This window comes from Siphateles boraxobius, unplaced genomic scaffold, assembly GCF_051911475.1.
Source record: "Siphateles boraxobius isolate OS27281-9 unplaced genomic scaffold, OSU_SipBor_1 130, whole genome shotgun sequence".
In the NCBI taxonomy this organism is placed as follows: Eukaryota; Metazoa; Chordata; class Actinopteri; order Cypriniformes; family Leuciscidae; genus Siphateles; species Siphateles boraxobius.
In genome coordinates, this window is record NW_027508734.1 from 5,908,384 (window position 1) to 5,929,656 (window position 21,273).

The 21,273-nt window shown below is 38.1% G+C and overlaps 1 protein-coding gene, 1 long non-coding RNA gene and 1 pseudogene across 2 annotated transcripts; 2 read left to right on the forward strand and 1 right to left on the reverse strand.

Annotated features, from left to right (window-relative positions):
- Positions 1-616: 616 nt before the first annotated feature.
- LOC143736800 (uncharacterized) lies at positions 617-2,487 on the reverse strand. The gene is made up of 3 exons (XR_013203577.1): positions 2,390-2,487; positions 1,028-1,082; positions 617-908 (listed from the first exon to the last, which is right to left on the reverse strand). It is a non-coding gene; the product is annotated as an uncharacterized LOC143736800 (long non-coding RNA).
- On the forward strand, positions 1,130-11,197 carry LOC143736799 (uncharacterized). The gene is made up of 3 exons (XM_077227505.1): positions 1,130-1,315; positions 2,403-3,167; positions 5,613-11,197. Exons 1-3 carry the CDS (start codon positions 1,282-1,284, stop codon positions 11,033-11,035), a joined length of 6,222 nt encoding a protein of 2,073 aa, XP_077083620.1. The 5' UTR covers positions 1,130-1,281; the 3' UTR covers positions 11,036-11,197.
- Positions 11,198-16,652: 5,455 nt separating this feature from the next.
- Positions 16,653-17,200, forward strand: LOC143737834 (aerolysin-like protein; annotated as a pseudogene).
- Positions 17,201-21,273: the final 4,073 nt, after the last annotated feature.

Consider the following 21,273-nt stretch of genomic DNA (forward strand, 5'->3'; position numbering starts at 1 on the left):
ACGCAGAGACAATTTACAATCAAATGCCTAAAATATTCAGTTTCATTTTTGGGCAAAACTTGCACATGCTATATTGCTGTATAAAGGCAAAACCTAGTAACTTTCAATAAAAATAATTGTATTGATATATAACTGAAATCGGGTCTCTTAGATTGTGATCAGATAAAAAAAAAAGAGTTGAAAAATGTTTATATAAATCATAATAACATCAAAGCCATTTTTTTCTAAATCCCAGTGCTTCAAAATGACTGCATATTGCCTTGTATGGCAGTATAAGTAGTTATGAGTTATAATACTGAACAGTTCCCTGTATTTCTACAGTAAACCTTTCCTCTTCATCAGATCAGTCTCTTTGCTTACCTGTAAAAAACATCTAGACATCCTTAAAGCAAGATATATTCACCTGAGAAGCAAAAGATGATGCATAAGTTATTAAGACTTGTTTTCAGCGAATATAAGAGCATTTCTTCTTCCTCCATTTTCGCACTGCATTATGGCTCTAATGGGCAGTTTGAGTCATTGCTTCAGGCATTATATATGGAAAAATCCCATTTGCCAATGTTTCTTTGAGAAAACATGTTCAGACCCCTTCGGATGCTTTGGGAGACTATGAGTCACAGGCATGAGCTCACCTTTACATTGGAGAACAGGCAACTTTCTTTCACCATGAACTTTAATTCAGAAGATGTAATGCTTTGGTACAATAAGAGTGCTTGTCAAAGCAGTTTGACCGTAGAAAGTTACATCTAGTTGCATAACAGAGGGTGGATGCAGTCCAGGGATTATAAATGGGCTTTTCATGAACATTTTTGGTGGGCCAAAACTAAAAGGTTAGGGGTTATGAGCATATATGTTATTATACGCATGTATGTTAATATATGCATATATACCCGGTCAAGACACTTCCCCTGAAATACAACAACAACATAAAACACAAATAAGCCTTACTGATGACCAAATATTGATTCAAAACAAAGCATGATGAGATAGAGCTAGTCAATGCACATATGAAAAGAGCAACACTGACCACAAGGCTCCTTTCTGATTTCCGCCATACCCATGCGAGCAGTACATGGCGTTTCCTGTGCGAGTTTCAGAAAACCACAGGTTAGTCACGTGAACAAGCTTCCACGTTCAGCACTTTGTTCCGCTCTACTGTCGTTCCATGCATGTAGGAAGTGAATCGATTATGCTTGAAAGATACTGAGGCGTAAAACAATGCCAACGTAAAACAATACAGCTGAAAACGAAGAGCAAAGGAGGACGAAGACAGAGACAAAGATGGAGAAACAGGAGGAGGATCCCTCGTTCTTGGGTGAGCAGAGTATGATCATGATTGAAGAGAGACCACAGATGTACACATGCATGACAACATGTCTGAACTTCTTTGCATTAGACAAACAATATATCAAAGCAAGTGTGTGTACCTTCAGAGCCTTTTTACATTTACTAATGACAAACCAACACAAAGTGTCACAATACTCAGGAATAAGAGGAACCTCTTTTCAAAAGGTACATTTTAGACCTTATTTACCCCTAATGTCTGCATATTAGTACCTTATACTGCCCCTCTAACAGCTTTTGTACCTTTTTTTCTGAGAGTATACTGACTGACTCATTTTCAACACCCAAATGGCTTTATGTCAAATGATTTGCTTGAAAGGTGCGTTTTTGCTATCATACTTAAAATGAATGATACTTGCTTTAATATTTTGCTATCTAATGCAATAAAACTCAGACATTTTTAAGTGTGGCTTAGGTCTGTGAATAACTTTTGGGGTCACTGCATAAGATCTTCTTCCAAAGGGAGATTCAGGCTTTTTCTCACTAAAAAGACAGTGATATGACACCTGTAAACTTTTTTAAAAATAATATAATAAAAAAAATACAGTTATTTAAATACAATACATACATATACCATTCAGAAGTTTGAGTGCAGTAAGATTTTTTAATGTTTTTTTAAATTCTCTTATGCTCTAGGCAGCATTTTTTGATCAAAAATACATTAAAAACAAAAATATTGTCAAATGTTACTACACATAAAATAACTAAACTAATTGAATATATTAAAAAGTAATTTATTCCTGTGATCAAAGCTGAATGTTCATCGTCATTACTCACATGATCCTTCAGAAATCATTCTAATATGATGATTTCTGATTATTTTCAATGTTGAAAACAGTTTTATATTTTTATAGAAACTATGATGCATTCTTTTCATGATTCTTTGATGAACAGAGAATTCAAAAGAACAGCATTTATTCAAATGGAAATGTTTTGTACATTATAAATGTCTTCAAAATCCCTTTTGCCCAATTTAATACATCCTTGCTGAATGAAAGAAGTATGAATTACTTTTGAACGGCAGTGCATTAAAACGAAAAATTACCTATCTGTCACAGACAGGAGGCCGCAGACAGTTGAGGCGAATGGAGGAAGTCTCAGTCACCAGCCGTCTCCTCTTCCTGAACTTCGTGTGGTTTTACTCGGCCGCAAAGGTGCCGGGAAGAGCTCAGCTGGAAATAACATCCTCGGCCTGGCAGGAGGGTTGGAGTCGAATAAGCCGACTGAGGAGTGTGTGAAGAGACGCGTCGACGTGGAGGGAAGGCGCGTCACGGTTGTGGACACACCGGGATGGGAATGGTACTATCCGGTGAACGGGACTCCCGGCTGGGTGAGGAGAGAAACTAAGCGAAGCATGTCCTTGTGTCCGCCAGGCCCTCACGCCGTTCTTCTAGTGGTGCGATCCTGTACGTCAGTGACAGCCGACTACCATCAGCAGATCGAGGAGCACCTGGAGCTTCTGGGAAAAGCGGTGTGGGATCACACACTGGTGCTGTTCACACGCGGGGACGAACTGGGCTCCGTTCCCATCGAACAGAGGATTCGAAACGGCGGCAAGGCCTTCCAGAGGCTCCTGGATCGATGTGGGAACCGATTTCACGTTCTGGAGAACAAGAGGCGCGTCGATGATAGATCGCAGGTGAAGGAACTGATGAAGAAGTTGGATGAGCTGGTCGCAGAGAGAGGAGGGAGATGTTATGAGATGGATGTGCTGCTTCTGGAGCTGGAGGTGGAGAGTAAACGAAGGGCGAGAGAAAGGAGGAAGAAACAGAGGCTGATGGAGGCGCAGACGCACAGAGGAACCATCAGAGCCGTGCTGACGAGTGAGTGACACAAAGACAGAGACACAGAGAGATAGAGAGATAGAAAGATAGATAGATAGATAGACAGACAGATAGACAGACAGATAGATAGACAGACAGGCAGACAGAGAGATAGATAGACAGACAGACAGATAGATAGACAGATAAACAGAAAGATAGACAGACAGAAGGATAGACATAGATAGATAGATAGATAGATAGATAGATAGATAGATAGATAGATAGATAGATAGATAGATAGATAGATAGATAGATAGATAGATAGACAGACAGACAGACCGATAGATAGACAGATAAACAGAAAGATAGACAGACAGAAGGATAGACATAGATAGATAGAAGGACAGACAGACAGACAGACAGATAGAAGGACAGACGGATAGACAGACAGACAGACAGACAGACAGACAGACAGACAGATAGATAGATAGATAGATAGATAGATAGATAGATAGATAGATAGATAGATAGATAGATAGATAGATAGATAGATAGATAGATAGACAGACAGACAGACAGACCGATAGATAGACAGATAAACAGAAAGATAGACAGACAGAAGGATAGACATAGATAGATAGAAGGACAGACAGACAGACAGATAGAAGGACAGACGGATAGATAGACAGACAGACAGACAGACAGACAGACAGACAGACAGACAGACAGACAGATAGATAGATAGATAGATAGATAGATAGATAGATAGATAGATAGATAGATAGATAGATAGATAGATAGATAGATAGATAGATAGATAGATAGATAGATAGATAGATAGATAGATAGATAGATAGATAGATAGACAGACAGACAGACAGACAGAGAGATAGATAGACAGACAGATAGAAGGACAGATAGGCAGATAGATAGATAGATAGATAGATAGATAGATAGATAGATAGATAGATAGATAGATAGACAGACAGACAGACAGACAGACAGACAGACAGATAGATAGATAGACAGATAGATAGAGAGAAAGATAGATAGATAGATAGATAGATAGACAGACAGACAGACAGACAGACAGACAGACAGACAGACAGACAGACAGACAGATAGATAGATAGATAGATAGAGAGAAAGATAGATAGATAGATAGATAGAGAGAAAGATAGATAGATAGATAGATAGATAGATAGATAGATAGATAGATAGAGAGAAAGATAGATAGATAGATAGATAGATAGATAGATAGACAGATAGATAGAGAGAAAGATAGATAGATAGATAGATAGATAGATAGATAGATAGATAGATAGATAGATAGATAGATAGATAGATAGATAGATAGATAGATAGATAGATAGATAGATAGATAGATAGACAGACATCTAGTGCCTATTTACAGTGCATATTTAATATTTAATGCAGTGCATTACATTCAACAGATAGACTTTACGGTATTTGCAGAAGTAAAAAAAAACATTCTAAACTGAATTTGAAATGCTTGTTTCTCTACAGAGGAAAACTATTTAGTTTTCAGTAGTCAGATGGATAAATTCACTAAAAAGAACCAATTGAAAAGAAACTGTTCCAAAAAAATAATCACTAAAGATTGATTTATACAAACATCTTACTCTAGCTGATGAAACTTTTAGAGCAGAGCATAGGTATTAGCTATGAAAAAAAATATTCACTATAGAAATATCTATTACTTTAAGACTTAATTCCATTAATTTTGCTGTGGCAGTGTACAAGACACATTTTCATCACCCAGAAATAAACATTTTGTCATGATTTACTCCCCTCATGTTGTTCCAAATGCGTAGGCATTCATATACATCTGTGAAACACACACACACAAAGTTAATGCTGTATTTTCTCACACACTGCAAAACAAAACAAGCAAACAAACAAAAGTACCATTAAAGAAAAAACATAAAAATACCTTTTTGACTACTATGTAAAATCTTCCAGTCCACCATAGCTTAAAACATAATTCATGTTCCAGTTTAATTCAACCTTGGCCCATTTACACACATTGCACTAGGTGTGATGTCACTGATGTAAATCAGCATGGTTCCTCCTCACACAAAACAACATACTAGTTTGGAACAAGATGAGTAGGAGCAACTAAAAGATTTTTGTCAAATTATTTATTTGTCAGCATTAATATGTAGTTAAAACAGTCACATGTATATTAGTGCTTTTACAGCAAACAATATCTTTTTCTCCGTTTAACATTTAAACATGAATCATTATTTAAATTGAAATTATGGAATAACGTAAATTCTAAATGTGACTTGAATGCATGTAAGCACTACAGTTCTGTAAGATTTGAATATGCCTACATAATACATTAACACAATGATATATATAAACTTTGTTTGGCAAAAAAACGTAATAATAAAAATGCATCTAAATGATATGTCAACAAAATCCATTATTCACAAGTAGCCACTTCATTTAGTTGTTTCTGTGTATTGTGTCTCTTCCTAGATGATAGTACTCAAGCTGAAGACATGGATGAGAAGAATCTCTTCTCCAGAGGTTCACGGCGTCTCCCGGAGCTGAGACTGGTTCTGCTGGGAGAGAGAGAGACGGGGAAAAGCTCGGCTGGGAACGCCATCCTCGGAGGACCGGGATACTTTCAAAGCGGAGAGGCAACGGAGGAGTGTTCGAGGCAGCAGATGGAGGTTTCTAACAGACTGGTGACAGTGGTGGATGTGCCGGGATGGGAGGGCGGACCGGAGGGAACGACTCCGGAGAGAGTGAAGCGAGAGATTGGAATGAGTGTGATGCTGTGTCCTCCCGGACCTCATGCGTTTCTTTTGACGTTGCGCGTAGATGCGTTTGTCCAAGCCCAGTCGGTGCGGGAGCACTTGGAGCTTCTGGGAGAGACGGTTTGGAGACATACGTTTCTTCTGTTCACGAGGGGCGACCAGCTACGAGAGGGAGTCACGATCGAGCAGCACATACAAGGAGGAGGAAAGGAACTTCGCTGGCTGGTGGAACGATGTTCAAATAGGTTCCACGTCATCAGCAGCAATTCTTTTTTGGAACCTCGGAATTCCAAGACACAAATAACGGAACTTCTGGAGAAGATTGAAAGGATGGTGGCGGGAAATCGATGTGAGGCCTTCTCGCCACTAGTGCATGAAATTCAGGAGTTAGGAAGACAAAAAAATGAGAAATTTCAACTGAAGGTCAAGGAGTTTAGTGAGAAGCTTCAACGGCAGGACGAAGAACTGAAGAAGATGAAGGAACGAGAGGTCAAGAGCATTCGGTGGTTCTTCGAAAGACGCAAGAAGGACAAAGTACAATCTCCCGGGAAGGCCGAGAGGGAAGAGGCGCCCTACAAAGGCGAAGATGACAGGAGAAGTGTGATGGGCGAGCTTGAGGAGAGGATGGCGTGGTTAACGGAAGACAAGGAGCGAGAGATACATGACCTGAACGCTGAAATAAGCAAAGTCACGGTGACTCACCTTCAGGGACTGAAAGAGAAAGAGCAACTGCTGATGAGATTAGAGGAACGAGAGCGCGAGGGGGAAGAACTTAAAGAGAAAGTGGATGAGCTTCAAATGAAACTGCTAGAACTGGAGCGCTTGGGTGCCGTGAAAGAGCAAGAACGAAAAGAGAGAGAGGCCAAAATTCAGCGAGCACACTTGGATGAGAAGAATGAACTTAAAAACAAATTGTTGGATGCTGGAAAAGAGAATGATAGGATGAGAGGAAAGGCTGAGGAAACTCAAAAAGAGATGGATTCATCACAACGCAAGTATGAAGAAGAGGCCAGACAGAAAAAGCAAGAGATGGAGAGCAAACTGAAAGAGAAGGACAATGAAATTGAAAACATTTTAAGAGAAATTGAGGAGGTGAAACTTAAGGCTGAGAGCAGAGAAAGAGAACAAGGTGAGATATTCAGGGAAAAGGTTGAGAAGAGAGAGAAAGAGATGGACAAGCTGAGAGAGGTAATAGAGATGATGACAAAAGAGATGGAGCCGCTACGAATGTCCTATCGAGAACAAGTGAAAACAACAGAAGCCGAGAGAGAAATGCATGGAGACGTTATGGAGAAATACAACGCGCTCATAGATAAACTTGTAAGGAAAGACAAAGAAATAGAGCGAATGATGAGAGAGAAGGAAAAAGAGCTGAACCGAAATGCTGAAACGCAAAAGAAGCTTCAGCAAAAAGAAGATGAAATAGTCAAATTGAGACAAAGAGATCAGGAAAAGGACAGAGAATTGGAGACATTGAAGCAAAACATTAACGAAAAACAGAGGGATACAGAAAAGTTAAAAGACACTGTCCAGGCAAATACTGAAAAACACACAGCGGAACTTAAAGTTTGGGAGGAAGAGTTGAAAGCAAAAGAAGATGAAATTGACAAGTTAAAACAAAGAAACCTAGAGAATGACAAATACATTGACAAACTAAAGCAAAACATTAGCGAAAAACAAAATGACATTGAAAAGTTAAAAGACAGTGTTCAGGCACATATTGCAGAAAATGCAGCTCAACTAAAACATCAACAGGAGGAATTCAAAGTCAAAGAAGAGGAAAATGAAAAATTAAGACAGAGAGACCAGGAGAAAGAAAGAGAAATTGAAATACTTAGGCAAAACATTAGTGAAAAACAGAAAGACATTGAAAAATTAAGAGACTGTATTGAGTCGCATACTGAAAAAAGTGCGGCTCAACTGAAGCATTTAGAGGAAGAGCTGAAAATAAAAGAAGAGGAAATAACCAAATTAATACAAAGAGACCTGGAGAAAGACAATGAAATTCACACACTTAAGAAGAATATTATTGGCCAACAGCAGGACGCTGAAAAATTGAAAGACAGCATTCAGTCAAATATTGAAGAAAGTGCAGCTCAATTGAAACGTTTAGATGACGAATTCAAGATAAAAGATGAGGAAATGATCCAATTAAGAACAAGAGACCTGGAGAAAGACAGAGAAATGAACACACTGCGGGAAAATATTTGCGAAAAACAAAAAGACATTGAAAAGTTAAGAGAGAGTATTCAAGCACATATTGAGGAAAGTGCTGCTCACCTAAAACATTTAGAGGAGGAGCTACAAACAAAAGAAGAAGAAATAACCAAATTAAAGCAGAGAGATATGGAAAAAGACACACTGCTGCAAACATTCAATGAAAAGCATATAAGAGACATAGAAAAGTTAAAAAACAGCATTCAAGCAAATACTGAACAAGGTGCCGTTCAACTAAAACTTCTAGAGGAGGAGTTTGACGTAAAGATGGAGGTCTACAAAAGAAAGAATGCGGTGATAGAAGAGGAGATGGAAAATATAAAGAAACAGTATGAGGAAGCAAGACAAATAATTGAGATGAAAGAGAATATCATCAGTCAGTTACAACAGCAACACGCAGACACTGAAAGACGCTCAGAAGAGCTGAAACAACAGCATAGTAAAGAGCAAATACGTAACAACGTCCTACAAAACGTGAACGCAGAACTGGAGAAAGAATTCAAAGAGCTCAAGTGTAAATGTGAGGGACTTCAGACTTCAGTTGAGCGCTATGAGATCCAGATGAAAGAAATGAACGGGTTAGAACAACAGCTAGACGAGTTAAAACGGCTGCTGGAGGAGAAGGAGAAAGAGAAAGAGAGTGATATGCGAGACATGAAGGTGTATTATGAGAAAAGACTGAGAGAAAGGCATGAAGAGCATGAGACGGAGATAGAACAAGAGCTTAACAGAAGAGAGAGGGAGGTAGAAAAGAAAGAAGAGAAATTAGCTCAAAACAAACAAGATTTGTTAACTAGAGAGGGTGAAATTAATAGGAGAGAACAAGCGCTAACAGATGAGAAGCAGGATTTGGAGGTGCAAATGTACAGGATTAAAGAAGAGGAGAAGAATCTGGAAAACGAGGGCCAGAATAATGAACGTTTAGCAGTAGATCTGATGAGAATGAGAGAAGAGATTGAGAAAAGAGCAGAAGAGCTTATGGTTCAAGAGGAAAAATTAAAGGAGCAAGAGCAGCAGATAAAATGTCGAAAGGATGAATTACAAGCAATGGAGAGGATATTGGAGAACAAGAAGATGGAAATTAAAGACCTGACTGAAAAGCAGGAGAAAGATATGGAAAATCGTAGAGAGCAGCTAGAAAGGAGAGAACGAGAGCTGTTTGAAATGGAGGAGAAATTTGTTAAAGAACAACACAGGCTTAAGGGAGAAGAAAAATCCTTGGAGATGCTCAGAGCAAATCTGGAAACGAGAGAAAATGAACTTAATAAACAAGAGCAGATGTGGGAAGTAAAAACCCATGAGCTTTTAAAGAGCTCAGAGGAATTTGAAAATAACAAACACAACGCAGAGAAACGGCAAGCCGAGTTGAGCAATGAGGAAAATCATATTCTGCAAAAAATAAAAGGATTACAAGAAAAGGAGCAAGAACTTGAACTCAAAGGTCAAAGGCTGATGGAGCAACAACGAGACATGGAAAAACGGGACAATACTCGGCGTGAACATGACCTGGAGCTTGAGAGCATTAGAAAAGCATTAGGAAAAAGGGAGCAAGAGCTGGTAAAAGGCGAAGAAGTGCTTTCTCAAAGAGAACAAAAGCTGAAGAGTAAAGAAATCTATTTAGTGAAAAGAGAGCAAGTCATGCAAAAACGGGAAGAACAGCATGAAGACTTGTTACGCGGTCTGAAGAAACAGCAGGATGTTTTGAAAGACAGAGAACGCTCTTTAGACACCAGAGAAACAGACCTGCGTCAGCTGGAACTGGAGCTCGCTACGAAAGATGATAAAAACAAATTTCTGCAGAACCAAGAATTAGATCTAAAGAACAAAGAGAGCGATTTTGAGGCCAAAACCCAAATGCTAGAGCTCCTAAAAACAACACTAGATGTGAGAGAAAAGGAGCTTGAGGAACGTCAAAACCATCTGGACAGCAGAACGCAGGAGGTAAAAAATGAACAGGACAAGCTGGAAAAGAAGCGAGAGGAACTTGACAAATGGGAGAAGTATTTGTATAACACCGAGCTTAAATTGATACACAAAGAGCCTTCCTCAGGGTATCGCCCATGGACAAACAGCGCTGAAATGAATGGGAAACAAATGGAAGGTGAAGACATCCATCGAATGAATCAAGAAATAGGAGTGGATGGTGTCATTTGCGATGCAAAGGACACAAGAAGTGAAGAGCGATTGGTGCTGGCTACTATAAACTGTGCAAACAACCGATCGGTAAAGAACCAGAGGGTTAAACGAACACTGCAGGCCAAGCAAAATGAGAAAGATGGTGAGATTGACAATTCTGAAGGCGAAAGTGAGGAAAACTTCTTTGAATCTTCAAGCACCAGTTTCCAACCTATCGGACATACACCCTGGCCCGTGTCTGATCTAAGGCTTATGCTTTTAGGAGACTCCTGGTCATCCCGTCATCCAGCGAGATGCACCATCGTGGGCCCTGATGCAAATGGATGCAACCCCTGGAGAGGAGAGATTTCCGGCAGGCAAGTCACTATTGTAGAGCCTCAGGGCCTCAAGTGGAGATCTGGGATTGACAGTAAAGGCACATTTCAAAAACATCTCTCTCAAAGTGTCTCTCTGTGTCAACCTGGACCACATGCATTCATCCTGGTGATTCCCGCTTATATATCCTTCACTGGTCAGTACAGTCGTGCCGTGGAACGTACCATATCAGCGTTAGGAGAAACATCATGGAGCCACACTATTGTTCTGCTCACCTGGGGGGAAACATTAGGAGAGAGTGTCCAGCAGCACGTGAAGAGAAACGGGGACCTGGAGCGGCTGGTTCGGAGGTGTGGGAATAGATGCCACGTGCTTGACAACAGATATCGGGAATCTCACGTGCTTAAGTTGCTGGAGAAAGTTGAGGAGATGCTTGGAGGAAACAATGGATGTTACTACAAACTGGACTGAAAAGGAGTGTTGGGAATTTAAAGAGAGCCTTTATGCCTGTAAATGACATTTAAATTATGATATAGACCTATCTGGTAAATTGTCTAGACATTCTTGGCTTTTAACAATATTTATGTGTTTAGGAGTAGGCTACAAATGAAAATAAACAAGATTTTCAAAAGACTTTTGAGTAAAATCTGTTTATGTACTAAGAGTAGGCCGAACTACAGCAAACATGCAAGTATGTAATTCACACTCTTAACAGACGGTGGCGCACTTGTACTAAAAGTTCCACTAGGTCGTTTCACAAACAATAATGTTTTTCACAGTATTTTATAATCTTTAGCTAATTTTCTAGCAAATATGAGGAAGTATGCGCTATTTTCTCTATTTGATACAATGAGGTCAGCTAAAGTGCATGGTTCATTTGCAAAACGCCTGACGTTAACAGAACTTTTTTATCTTTAATGTTCATTTGAGTCTAAAAATGAATCATAGAGAAGTTTAGCCGAGCTCCTCATAATGTGTTGCGAGATTGGAACGATATAAAGACGACAAATTACTCACATTTAACACCGATTCAAGCATATTCAGGGATCCTCCGCAACACACAGATTGTATTTTCCATTAGTGCCGCGGTGAAGTGGCGTCTTGCTGTGCTTCCGCTGCGATCCTGACAGGTAAATTATTACCTTAAAAATAGGGGTCTGTTTCGTCTGAAAGAGACCCCCTTCCCATCAAGTGAAAACACACATTTAAAATTCTCTTTTATGGCCCACACACAGAAAACCCAAACGCTTACATATAATCTGAGGTAATTACGCGAGGATATAATATTCCTCCGCCTCGCTATTACGCGCGTCAAACAGATGAAATGTTGAAAAATAATTCCTCAACAGCGTGTCGTTTCCCCCCACGACGTTTACATGTGTCTGAATGGGTCTATTTCCAAGTCTTTGAAAGAATCTATAATTTATCACTTATGACATCAAGTACAGATTTTATTTTATAAGACCAACATTGTTAGATTTTAGGGGGGAAAAAACACTTCAATTAGACGAAAATAATATGCAATCTAACTGAAAGTGTGTCTGGGTGCATTAGTCGACTTCTTTCATTTACCCATTAATTGCTATTTTGGGGTTTCTAGTCATTATCTGCACTATAGCTTTTTAAGGTAATGAACATGGCCATGCTAACATCATTTCATCAGCAGAAACTTCAAATTTCAGTCTCCTCTTAAACTACTAGACAGATGTGCATTCAGTGGCATGCTTATTGTATGTGTAGTAAATCCTGCTATCTCTAATGGATGATAAAACCTCTTGACAATTCTAATTAGCCTAAATTCACTGCAATTACCATATGTGCCCATTTCTCTTTTGGTCAGATCAGATCAAGCAATGTGGAGGTTTTTATAAGAGGATGTAAAACACTCACTCCAGTCATGTTTCAACTTATAATTACACTGTTTTAGTTTGACTGCGTGAAACTTTTCCCAATGAATGTAGATTCTTCCAAATTCCCAACATGCAAAGTCACAAGTCAAAGTTGGTGCATTGTTGTGTGTCTCCTAAATGGTAGGAAAGGCATCTTAAAACATTAACTCCAGGAGACTCAATTCAGATGTAACAGAGATTAACATACAAATACAAATGCAGATAAAATGGTGCACTTTTCAACTTTCTGGGTCTATAAGTAGGGTCAACTTCTGGAGAAACCATATAGCATATATAATTGTTGCATTACTTGAAGAGCGAGAGGGGGGGAAATCCACAATTGCATTCCAATGACTTTGCAAAAAAAAAAAAAAGTGATTTGTGGCAGTCATGTCAAATCCAGTCACTCCCAGCATCTCAATTAGAAACCACAGCAGTGTTAACTGTTTTATTTATTCATTTATTTATTTGTCATTTAATGATAACACAATGTGATAATGTGCACTATACCATTTAAAAGTTTAGGATCTGTAAGTGTTTTCCGTTTCCAAAAAATTATAATTTTTTTCAGCAAGGTTGTATCAATTTGATCAAAAGTGCCAGTAAAACATATAGTTATATTTCAAATGCTGTTATTTTGAACTGTCTATTCAGATTTGTTTTAATTAAATGCATCACCGTTTTTACAAAACATCAAGCAGCTTAGCTGTTTTTAACATTAAAAATAAGGAACGTTTCTTGAGCATGCAGAAAATCATCATATTAGAATGATTTCTGAAGAATGTGACACTGAAGACTGGAGTAATGATGCTGAAAATTCAGCTTTGATCGCAGTAATAAATTACATTTTAACGCATATTCAAATAGAAATCAGTATTACTGTTTTGCTCTATTTGTATTGGTTTGCTGTATTTTTTTTATTATTTGCTGTCAATTCAGCCTTGCTGAAGTAAACATAATGGTAATATAAATGTACATACTAAAAAAAGAAAATATAAAAAAAATCTGCTTGTTTTATGAAGTTCATTATTTTGCAAAGGGTCCATCCTGGTAGACACAATAGCAATAAATATGATAATATTAAACAAGAGTAAAATAATAAATTTTTGAACAGTTGATAATAATCATGCAAGAGGTTTTAATATATTGGTTCCAAATAATGCTTTATTTTTGTAGTCACTTGTTTGTCAAACTTTGAGAGACCCTGACCCTCCAGATGCCCTTTAAAATGCCCCTTTGGTGCTTGAATTCCCCTGTTTTCAAGAACTTCAGATGCTGTCTGCATGCACAGTGTGCAGCGAACTTATAAAGGTCAACCCGATGTCTCTGAGGACAGACATATCAATTCTGATGGACCATGAGGAGCAACGCTCTAAATAATGTCCTCTTGTAAATGCTGATCCAGGAACAGTTTTCCGATCCCAAAATCTATCATCATACTTGGAGAAAACTAAAGAACTGACCTCAGATCAGCATATTTGTGAGTAAAGGCCAACCTTTAGCCAAATTTACACATGGACCATGAAGCAAAGACAATTTTAGGCAAATTTTTTTATTGTATCTTGAAAAGTTTCATATTGAACGCGCATATTGCACCTCGACTCAGACCTGGACAAGAATGTGGGCAAATGTTTTACCAACCAGAGTTTGTAGCTAGTACTGTGTTATCGGACTTATTCAAAACAGCCAATGTTCGATCACCGAGCCTTTCGGCGTAGGTCATAATACTGTCCATGCTAAGGCAGAGTCAAGCGAGTTATCATTGATAATTTTTCGCACGAAAATATTTTCTCAGAACATGATAAGTTCTGCTATTTAGAACACAATTTAAAGTGTAATTATCATGCGCCAAGCACTCAGATAAAACATTCAAACACAGAATGCCTAAAATAAATAAATAAATAAATAAATAAATAAATAAATAAATAAATAAATAAAAAGCAGCAACTACAAATATTTATATTTTTAAATGATTTTTTTTTTTACTTTTAGATAATTATTTCATGAAATGTCAGTAGCCTAACTCAATGTCAATGGGAGTCCATGTTTAATCGAAATATGTATCAGACGTTTAACAGTTTAAATCGTTATAGCTACTTCATAACTCACTCCAGTAAAAGAGTGCATGAGGCGATGAATCCCTTTATGTGCGTGGGAAATTGCATACGCAATAGCAATGCCTTTTTGAGCGTATAGGCAAAGTGACACCAGGCCCCAGTTCTCACAATAAACTACAGACCCAGATTACAGACGTCTGTAGCCAGCTGTACACACGCATATATCTGCGTTATTCAGAGAAACCTCGCAGCAGAAGATATAACACAACTTTTCTCTTGTAGGCTATGTTGGAATGTATTTAAGATGAAATTAGATTGTTTTATTTAATAATTTTAGGCTATGGATTGCAACATTCTTCAATGTAATTAGTCGTGTTAGGATGAAATATAACGATTCTTAAACGATTATGACCGTGTAGCCTACAAAGTAAGCTAAGTGCTTTGGAGTAAACCATTTACAAAAACCAGGGGGGGGGGGGGTTTACAGTGCTCAAGTCAACTTCACATCAAAAATAAAAGAAACCTATGATAGTATTCATATCAACACAATGCAACGTTATTTTAAGAAATAAATGTATATAAACATTTCCCACATCACACAACATAGCCGTATAGGGTTGGCGCCATTATTGGCGAAGACCGTGACAGAGCGCTATAAATACCGGAAGCCCTCGATACCAACAAGCACGTTTTATTTTCGTCTCCTTCACACCAGGAATCAGACAATACAAGCTAACAGGTAATTATACTTACAAGTATGTGTATGCGGTTTGAGTTTATTGTAGCTGGCCGGGCGATGAGTGAATTTGACGCGATGGGTCTCCGCCCGGACAAAGCGGTAACAGATGAGGCTAATTAAAATGTGTTGTGTGTCAGAGCAGTGGCATCCTGCCCCTCTTCTCAAAATGTATTTGCATTCAGTATTGCGGCTCCTGGCCGTTAGGCAGGGCAGATTGTGCACAAGTTAATGTTTTCATTTGGCATGCTCTTTATTCGCAAAAAAGTCCACTTTTACGTGCGTAGGCCGATGAAAAACTTTTTTTTTTTTTACTTTAATTGGTTATTTAGTAGCAACAGCATTCCAACAGGTTGTTTAAAATGAAGTTAGTTACATTTTAAAATGTTATTTGTAGGTTTAGCAAAAGGTGGGGGAGGATGATCGGTAGTGAATGGCTATGATAACTTTTTTTTCATGCACATTCCACATTCACGAATACGTATGAATGAACAAAATAAGGTAATCGGAAGACTAATTAAAAAGCAAGTAAACAACTGGCCTACTTGGATATCAGCACTTTGTGACGTTAAAATTGAACGTGAAATGGTCTGCAAACATAATGACCGTAGGCTAGTAGAGGGTTTTAGTGAGCAATCAGCTTGGTGAAACTAAAGGTACATCTTTGTCTCTGATCGTGTTTAATGAGCTTGATGACTGATCAACACCAGTTCAGAAATAAAATGGGCCTATATTTCTTTCAATTATTACTACCTCCAGTTATTATTTTGGAATACATGTAAAAATGCTTAAACACTAACTTTAGATTTATACTTGGTTTTAATAAACGGAGCATTTAATAGCCTTGTTAATTAAATACAAAATAGAATTGTATTTGGTCTATTTTTATGTATTGTTATATAACCAATAAAATATGACAATAAGTGTAACTGGGACATGAATTTTCAAATGATTTATTACAAACAAACCAAAAACTGAGGACTTTTCTGTCTCATTCCAGAACAACACTGTACACCATGTTGAGGGAACAATGTTTTTTCTAGTGGCCATGACTTATGTTGAGGAGCCACGGGACATGCACTGTTGAGAATTCATGGTCGAGAACGCTTTGTAGCCGTGCCAAACTATAACTTTAACCATTCTAAGAACTGTTTGGCCTGGCAGTGGAAAAGCTGCTAATGTTTCCCAACCCTGTTCCCAGAGCCAAATTGTCTAATTGGTTATTTTGCATGTTTGCCTCTTTAGACACACCTGATTCGAGTCCGCTTATTGGTATACACTTCAAGACCCAAAATGAATGGGTCAGTTAAGAAAGAAATCCAGCGTGTTGTCTCCAAAACCTGGGTTGGGAAACGCTACAATTAAGCATAAAGCTGATGCTAATTCTGTTCTGTATTTTTCAGATTGATTTAATCCAAAGATGTCCCACCCAACAACTCTTCAACTTTGGTGCAAGCGGAGGTTGTGGATTCTCATTGACTGGTGAGAACAACGGTGCCAGATTACAGAAGATCGGAGTCTGGCTGGGAGGATGGCAGGTGAAGGCTGACAAGGTTTGGCTTACAGATGGGAGAGTTCAAGTTTTTGGAGAACCAGCCGGACCGTATCAAGAGTTCCATTTCCAGGCTGGTGAGTGTTTCACCTCACTGTCCCTGTGGGACAACGGAGAGGGAACGCGTCTTGGAGCCATTTATTTCAAGACCAACCAGGGCAGAGGATTTTTTGCAAAGATGACAGAATGGGGTTTAAAAACCGAGTATCCCATTTATGTCGGATATTGTTTGGGAGTTGTAGCAAAAAGTGTGGTTTAGACATTGACAGCATTGGATTCATATTCCTCAATGCAGTTTAATCGACAGTTCACACCAATGTCAACTATCCCACTATCAACCAACTGATACCACAGGTGGCCGTTGAAAAAATCAACTTTTTAGATACATTGCACACCAACTGAAATATTTCAGGTCTTTTATTGTTTTAATACTGATGATTTTGGCATACAGCTCATGAAAACCCAAGATTCCTATCTCAAAAAATTTGCATATTTCATCCAACCAATAAAAGAAGTGTTTTTAATACAAAAAGTCAACCTTCAAATAATTATGTTCAGTTATGCACTCAATACTTGGTCGGGAATCCTTTTGCAGAAATGACTGCTTCAATGCGGCGTGGCATGGAGGCAATCAGCCTGTGGCACTGCTGAGGTGTTATGGAGGCCCAGGATGCTTCGATAGCGGCCTTAAGCTCATCCAGAGTGTTGGGTCTTGCGTCTCTCAACTTTCTCTTCACAATATCCCACAGATTCTCTATGGGGTTCAGGTCAGGAGAGTTGGCAGGCCAATTGAGCACAGTAATACCATGGTCAGTAAACCATTTACCAGTGGTTTTGGCACTGTGAGCAGGTGCCAGGTCGTGCTGAAAAATGAAATCTTCATCTCCATAAAGCTTTTCAGCAGATGGAAGCATGAAGTGCTCCAAAATCTCCTGATAGCTAGCTGCATTGACCCTGCCCTTGATAAAACACAGTGGACCAACACCAGCAGCTGACATGGCACCCCAGACCATCACTGACTGTGGGTACTTGACACTGGACTTCAGGCATTTTGGCATTTCCTTCTCCCTAGTCTTCCTCCAGACTCTGGCCACTTGATTTCCGAATGACATGCAAAATTTGCTTTCATCCGAAAAAAGTACTTTGGACCACTGAGCAACAGTCCAGTGCTGCTCCTCTGTAGCCCAGGTCAGGCGCTTCTGCCGCTGTTTCTGGTTCAAAAGTGGTTTGACCTGGGGAATGCGGCACCTGTAGCCCATTTCCTGCACACGCCTGTGCACGGTGGCTCTGGATGTTTCTACTCCAGACTCAGTCCACTGCTTCCGCAGGTCCCCAAGGTCTGGAATCGGTCCTTCTCCACAATCTTCCTCAGGGTCCGGTCACCTCTTCTCGTTGTGCAGCGTTTTTTGCCACACTTTTTCCTTCCCACAGACTTCCCACTGAGGTGCCTTGATACAGCACTCTGGGAACAGCCTATTTGTTCAGAAATTTCTTTCTGTGTCTTACCCTCTTACTTGAGGGTGTCAATGATGGCCTTCTGGACAGCAGTCAGGTCGGCAGTCTTACCCATGATTGCGGTTTTGAGTAATGAAACAGGCTGGGAGTTTTTAAAAGCCTCAGGAATCTTTTGCAGGTGTTTAGAGTTAATTAGTTGATTCAGATGATTAGGTTAATAGCTCGTTTAGAGACCCTTTTCATGATATGCTAATTTTTTGAGATAGGACTTTTGGGTTTTCATGAGCTGTATGCCAAAATCATCAGTATTAAAACAATAAAAGACCTGAAATATTTCAGTTGGTGTGCAATAAATCTAAAATATATGAAAGTTTAATTTTTATCATTACATTATGGAAAATAATCAACTTTATCACAATATGCTAATTTTTTGAGAAGGACCTGTAATTGTTTTCTTGCTGCGCAAAACATTTCTTTATTGGGTGGACATTTTAACAAGAGCAAAACATTCCTTATACCAGACCTGAACATACACACAATAGTGGTTACATCATGTAGTTGTAATTTTAAAGGAATAGTTCACTTATTCTGTGGCAGAAACGAGCTTCCATAATCCACTGTCTGGTTACCAACATTTTACAAAATATAATATTTTGTGTTCAGCAGAAGAAAGGAATTCATACATGTTTGAAACGACTTGAGTGTGAGTAAATGACTATTTTTGATATAAGTGAACTTTTCCTTTAATGTGCCAATCTAATTTGACCCTTGATAATTACTTGAAATGACGGAAAACAATTAAACTTGTCAAGTTGTTTACAGTCCAGTTAACTAATTATTTACCAAGAGGATTTTTTTTTTTTTTTTCAATGGAATCTCATGCAGAATAGTTAAATTCTTCTTTTTCATATACGAATAAAAAACAAAGTTGTTACTCTGAGATGGTTTGGGACAGCCATAAAGGGTTTTGTACCGTCAATTATTGGCTACAGACAGTATAAAACCATCAATTTAAATATTTATTGCTTATCTAAACCTCCTTGAAATCCACACATGCAAATCTAGTTAAGCTGAGGTAGTCTGGGTTTGTGCACTACACTTGCAATCGGTGTGTGATTGTAAATGATTCAGATACAGATATTCAGATATTAAATGATATAATATTAATGGAACCTTATATTTCTTATTTCAATCATTACTCTGTAATAGTTAATAATTGTTTATTTTTGTGCATCATAAAACATTTATTAAAATAAAGTAGTTTGAAGTTAAACCAAATACACAGTACATTGTCAATCTCTGTATCACATATTATGCAACTCAAACCAAACTCATAACAGTGATAACCTTTATTTCAAAACAAAGATGATAATTTTGTAAAAGAAATATGCACACACACTACTCCGCTTGAAATTCCCCTCCTTCATTGAAAAAACAACTGAGCAATAGCCCTCAACCTCCTTATCAAAATAAAATACACACAGGACTCCGCTTCTAAGTTACTGTAATTAAGATTTACAGTACCATACCGTATTTCAGTTTTACAGTAACTACATGGTAATGTAATTGTGTAATACAGTGCATAACTGTAAAAATCAAGCTAATCAGTACACTATTGTAATTATTTTTACTGAAATTATTTTTATTTGTACCAAATATAAATTAGATTTCATAATTTTGTTATAGAATTAATTTTTATCCTACATAAGTACTACTGACATTCAAATCAATTAGACATAATTATTACAAAATACCTTTTTTTTTTTTTGTTATACAAAATATATTTTTCATTTCATATACATCACAAAATAAACAGTCTGCCGATGCTGGAAATGATGCGTTACATTTTTACACATTAATGGGTGAGAGGTTAGTACAAAGATGTGTAAACATGTTAAATTAACACATTGTGATGTCCATCACTGCACACACTGTTAAGAAAAAGTACATACAATCCTAAACAAAACGTTAGCATTTGACAAAATGATTGTAGAGGCATTGGTTGTTTAGCTTATACAATTATTATAATGAAATAGCACCCATTATATTTCATAAAACTGCAGAATATAAATACATTAAGCAGTCAAAAAGGAAATGTCCAACACAGGGCAAAACAGTTTTTTCACAATGACTAATAACCCCACCTTGTAAATTGTGAGATTCATGTACACTGGTGGCCAAAAGAAGTATTTAAGTTTCACTAATTTTTTTGAAAGAAGTCTATTTGATGCTCAAGAAAGATCTCTTATTATCAATGTCTGACTGTCTACTCCATCTTTTCCACAGCATAGGAGTAAAAGTCATCATCAAAATAATCTTTAAAAAGCCAACACAATGTTTTTGTCCACCTTTGTGAATAAATGATCTCCTCCAAAGATTGGTTCCTGTTCAGAACTTGACTGACAACATCAGAATGTTCCCTGGGGCCCGTTCTTCGTACGTTGCTTAAAACATCCGAGATCAAACGAGACATCCAAGATAATATCATCGTGCTCATCATGATCCGGCTAATTAGGTTCTTCGAACACTCCTGCCGGTTATGATTAGTATAGCTGGATTGAGTTATCTGAGATAACTGTGCGTTCATGCGCTGGGTTAAAAGGGGATATGTATCGATAGTAGAAACATTGATCAGCAACGCTGCTATTGGCTGTTCACCGTGGCCAAAGAGCGCGCTCAGTTTTTTTCTCCACAGAAGAGCAAGAGTTATTGCTTGAAGGATATGCAGAATTTGATAACTTAATTAAAACGCCAGGGAACACCTCAAAGTGTGCAAAAGCCAAGAGAGAGGGCTGGCAAAACGTAGCAGACAAATTAAGTTTGTAGTTAGATGTTTTTATCACTTATTAAAGTATATATTTTGATATTTTAATCATTTCTAAATAATTAATAACTTTGTTCATTGTAATGTCAGAGTCACCCCCCACTAATAGAACATGGGAACAAGTAAAAGTGAAGTACTAGAATATTCTACATAATAGTAATTTGTACTAACTAATCTCTTTTAAAAAGGCACTGTT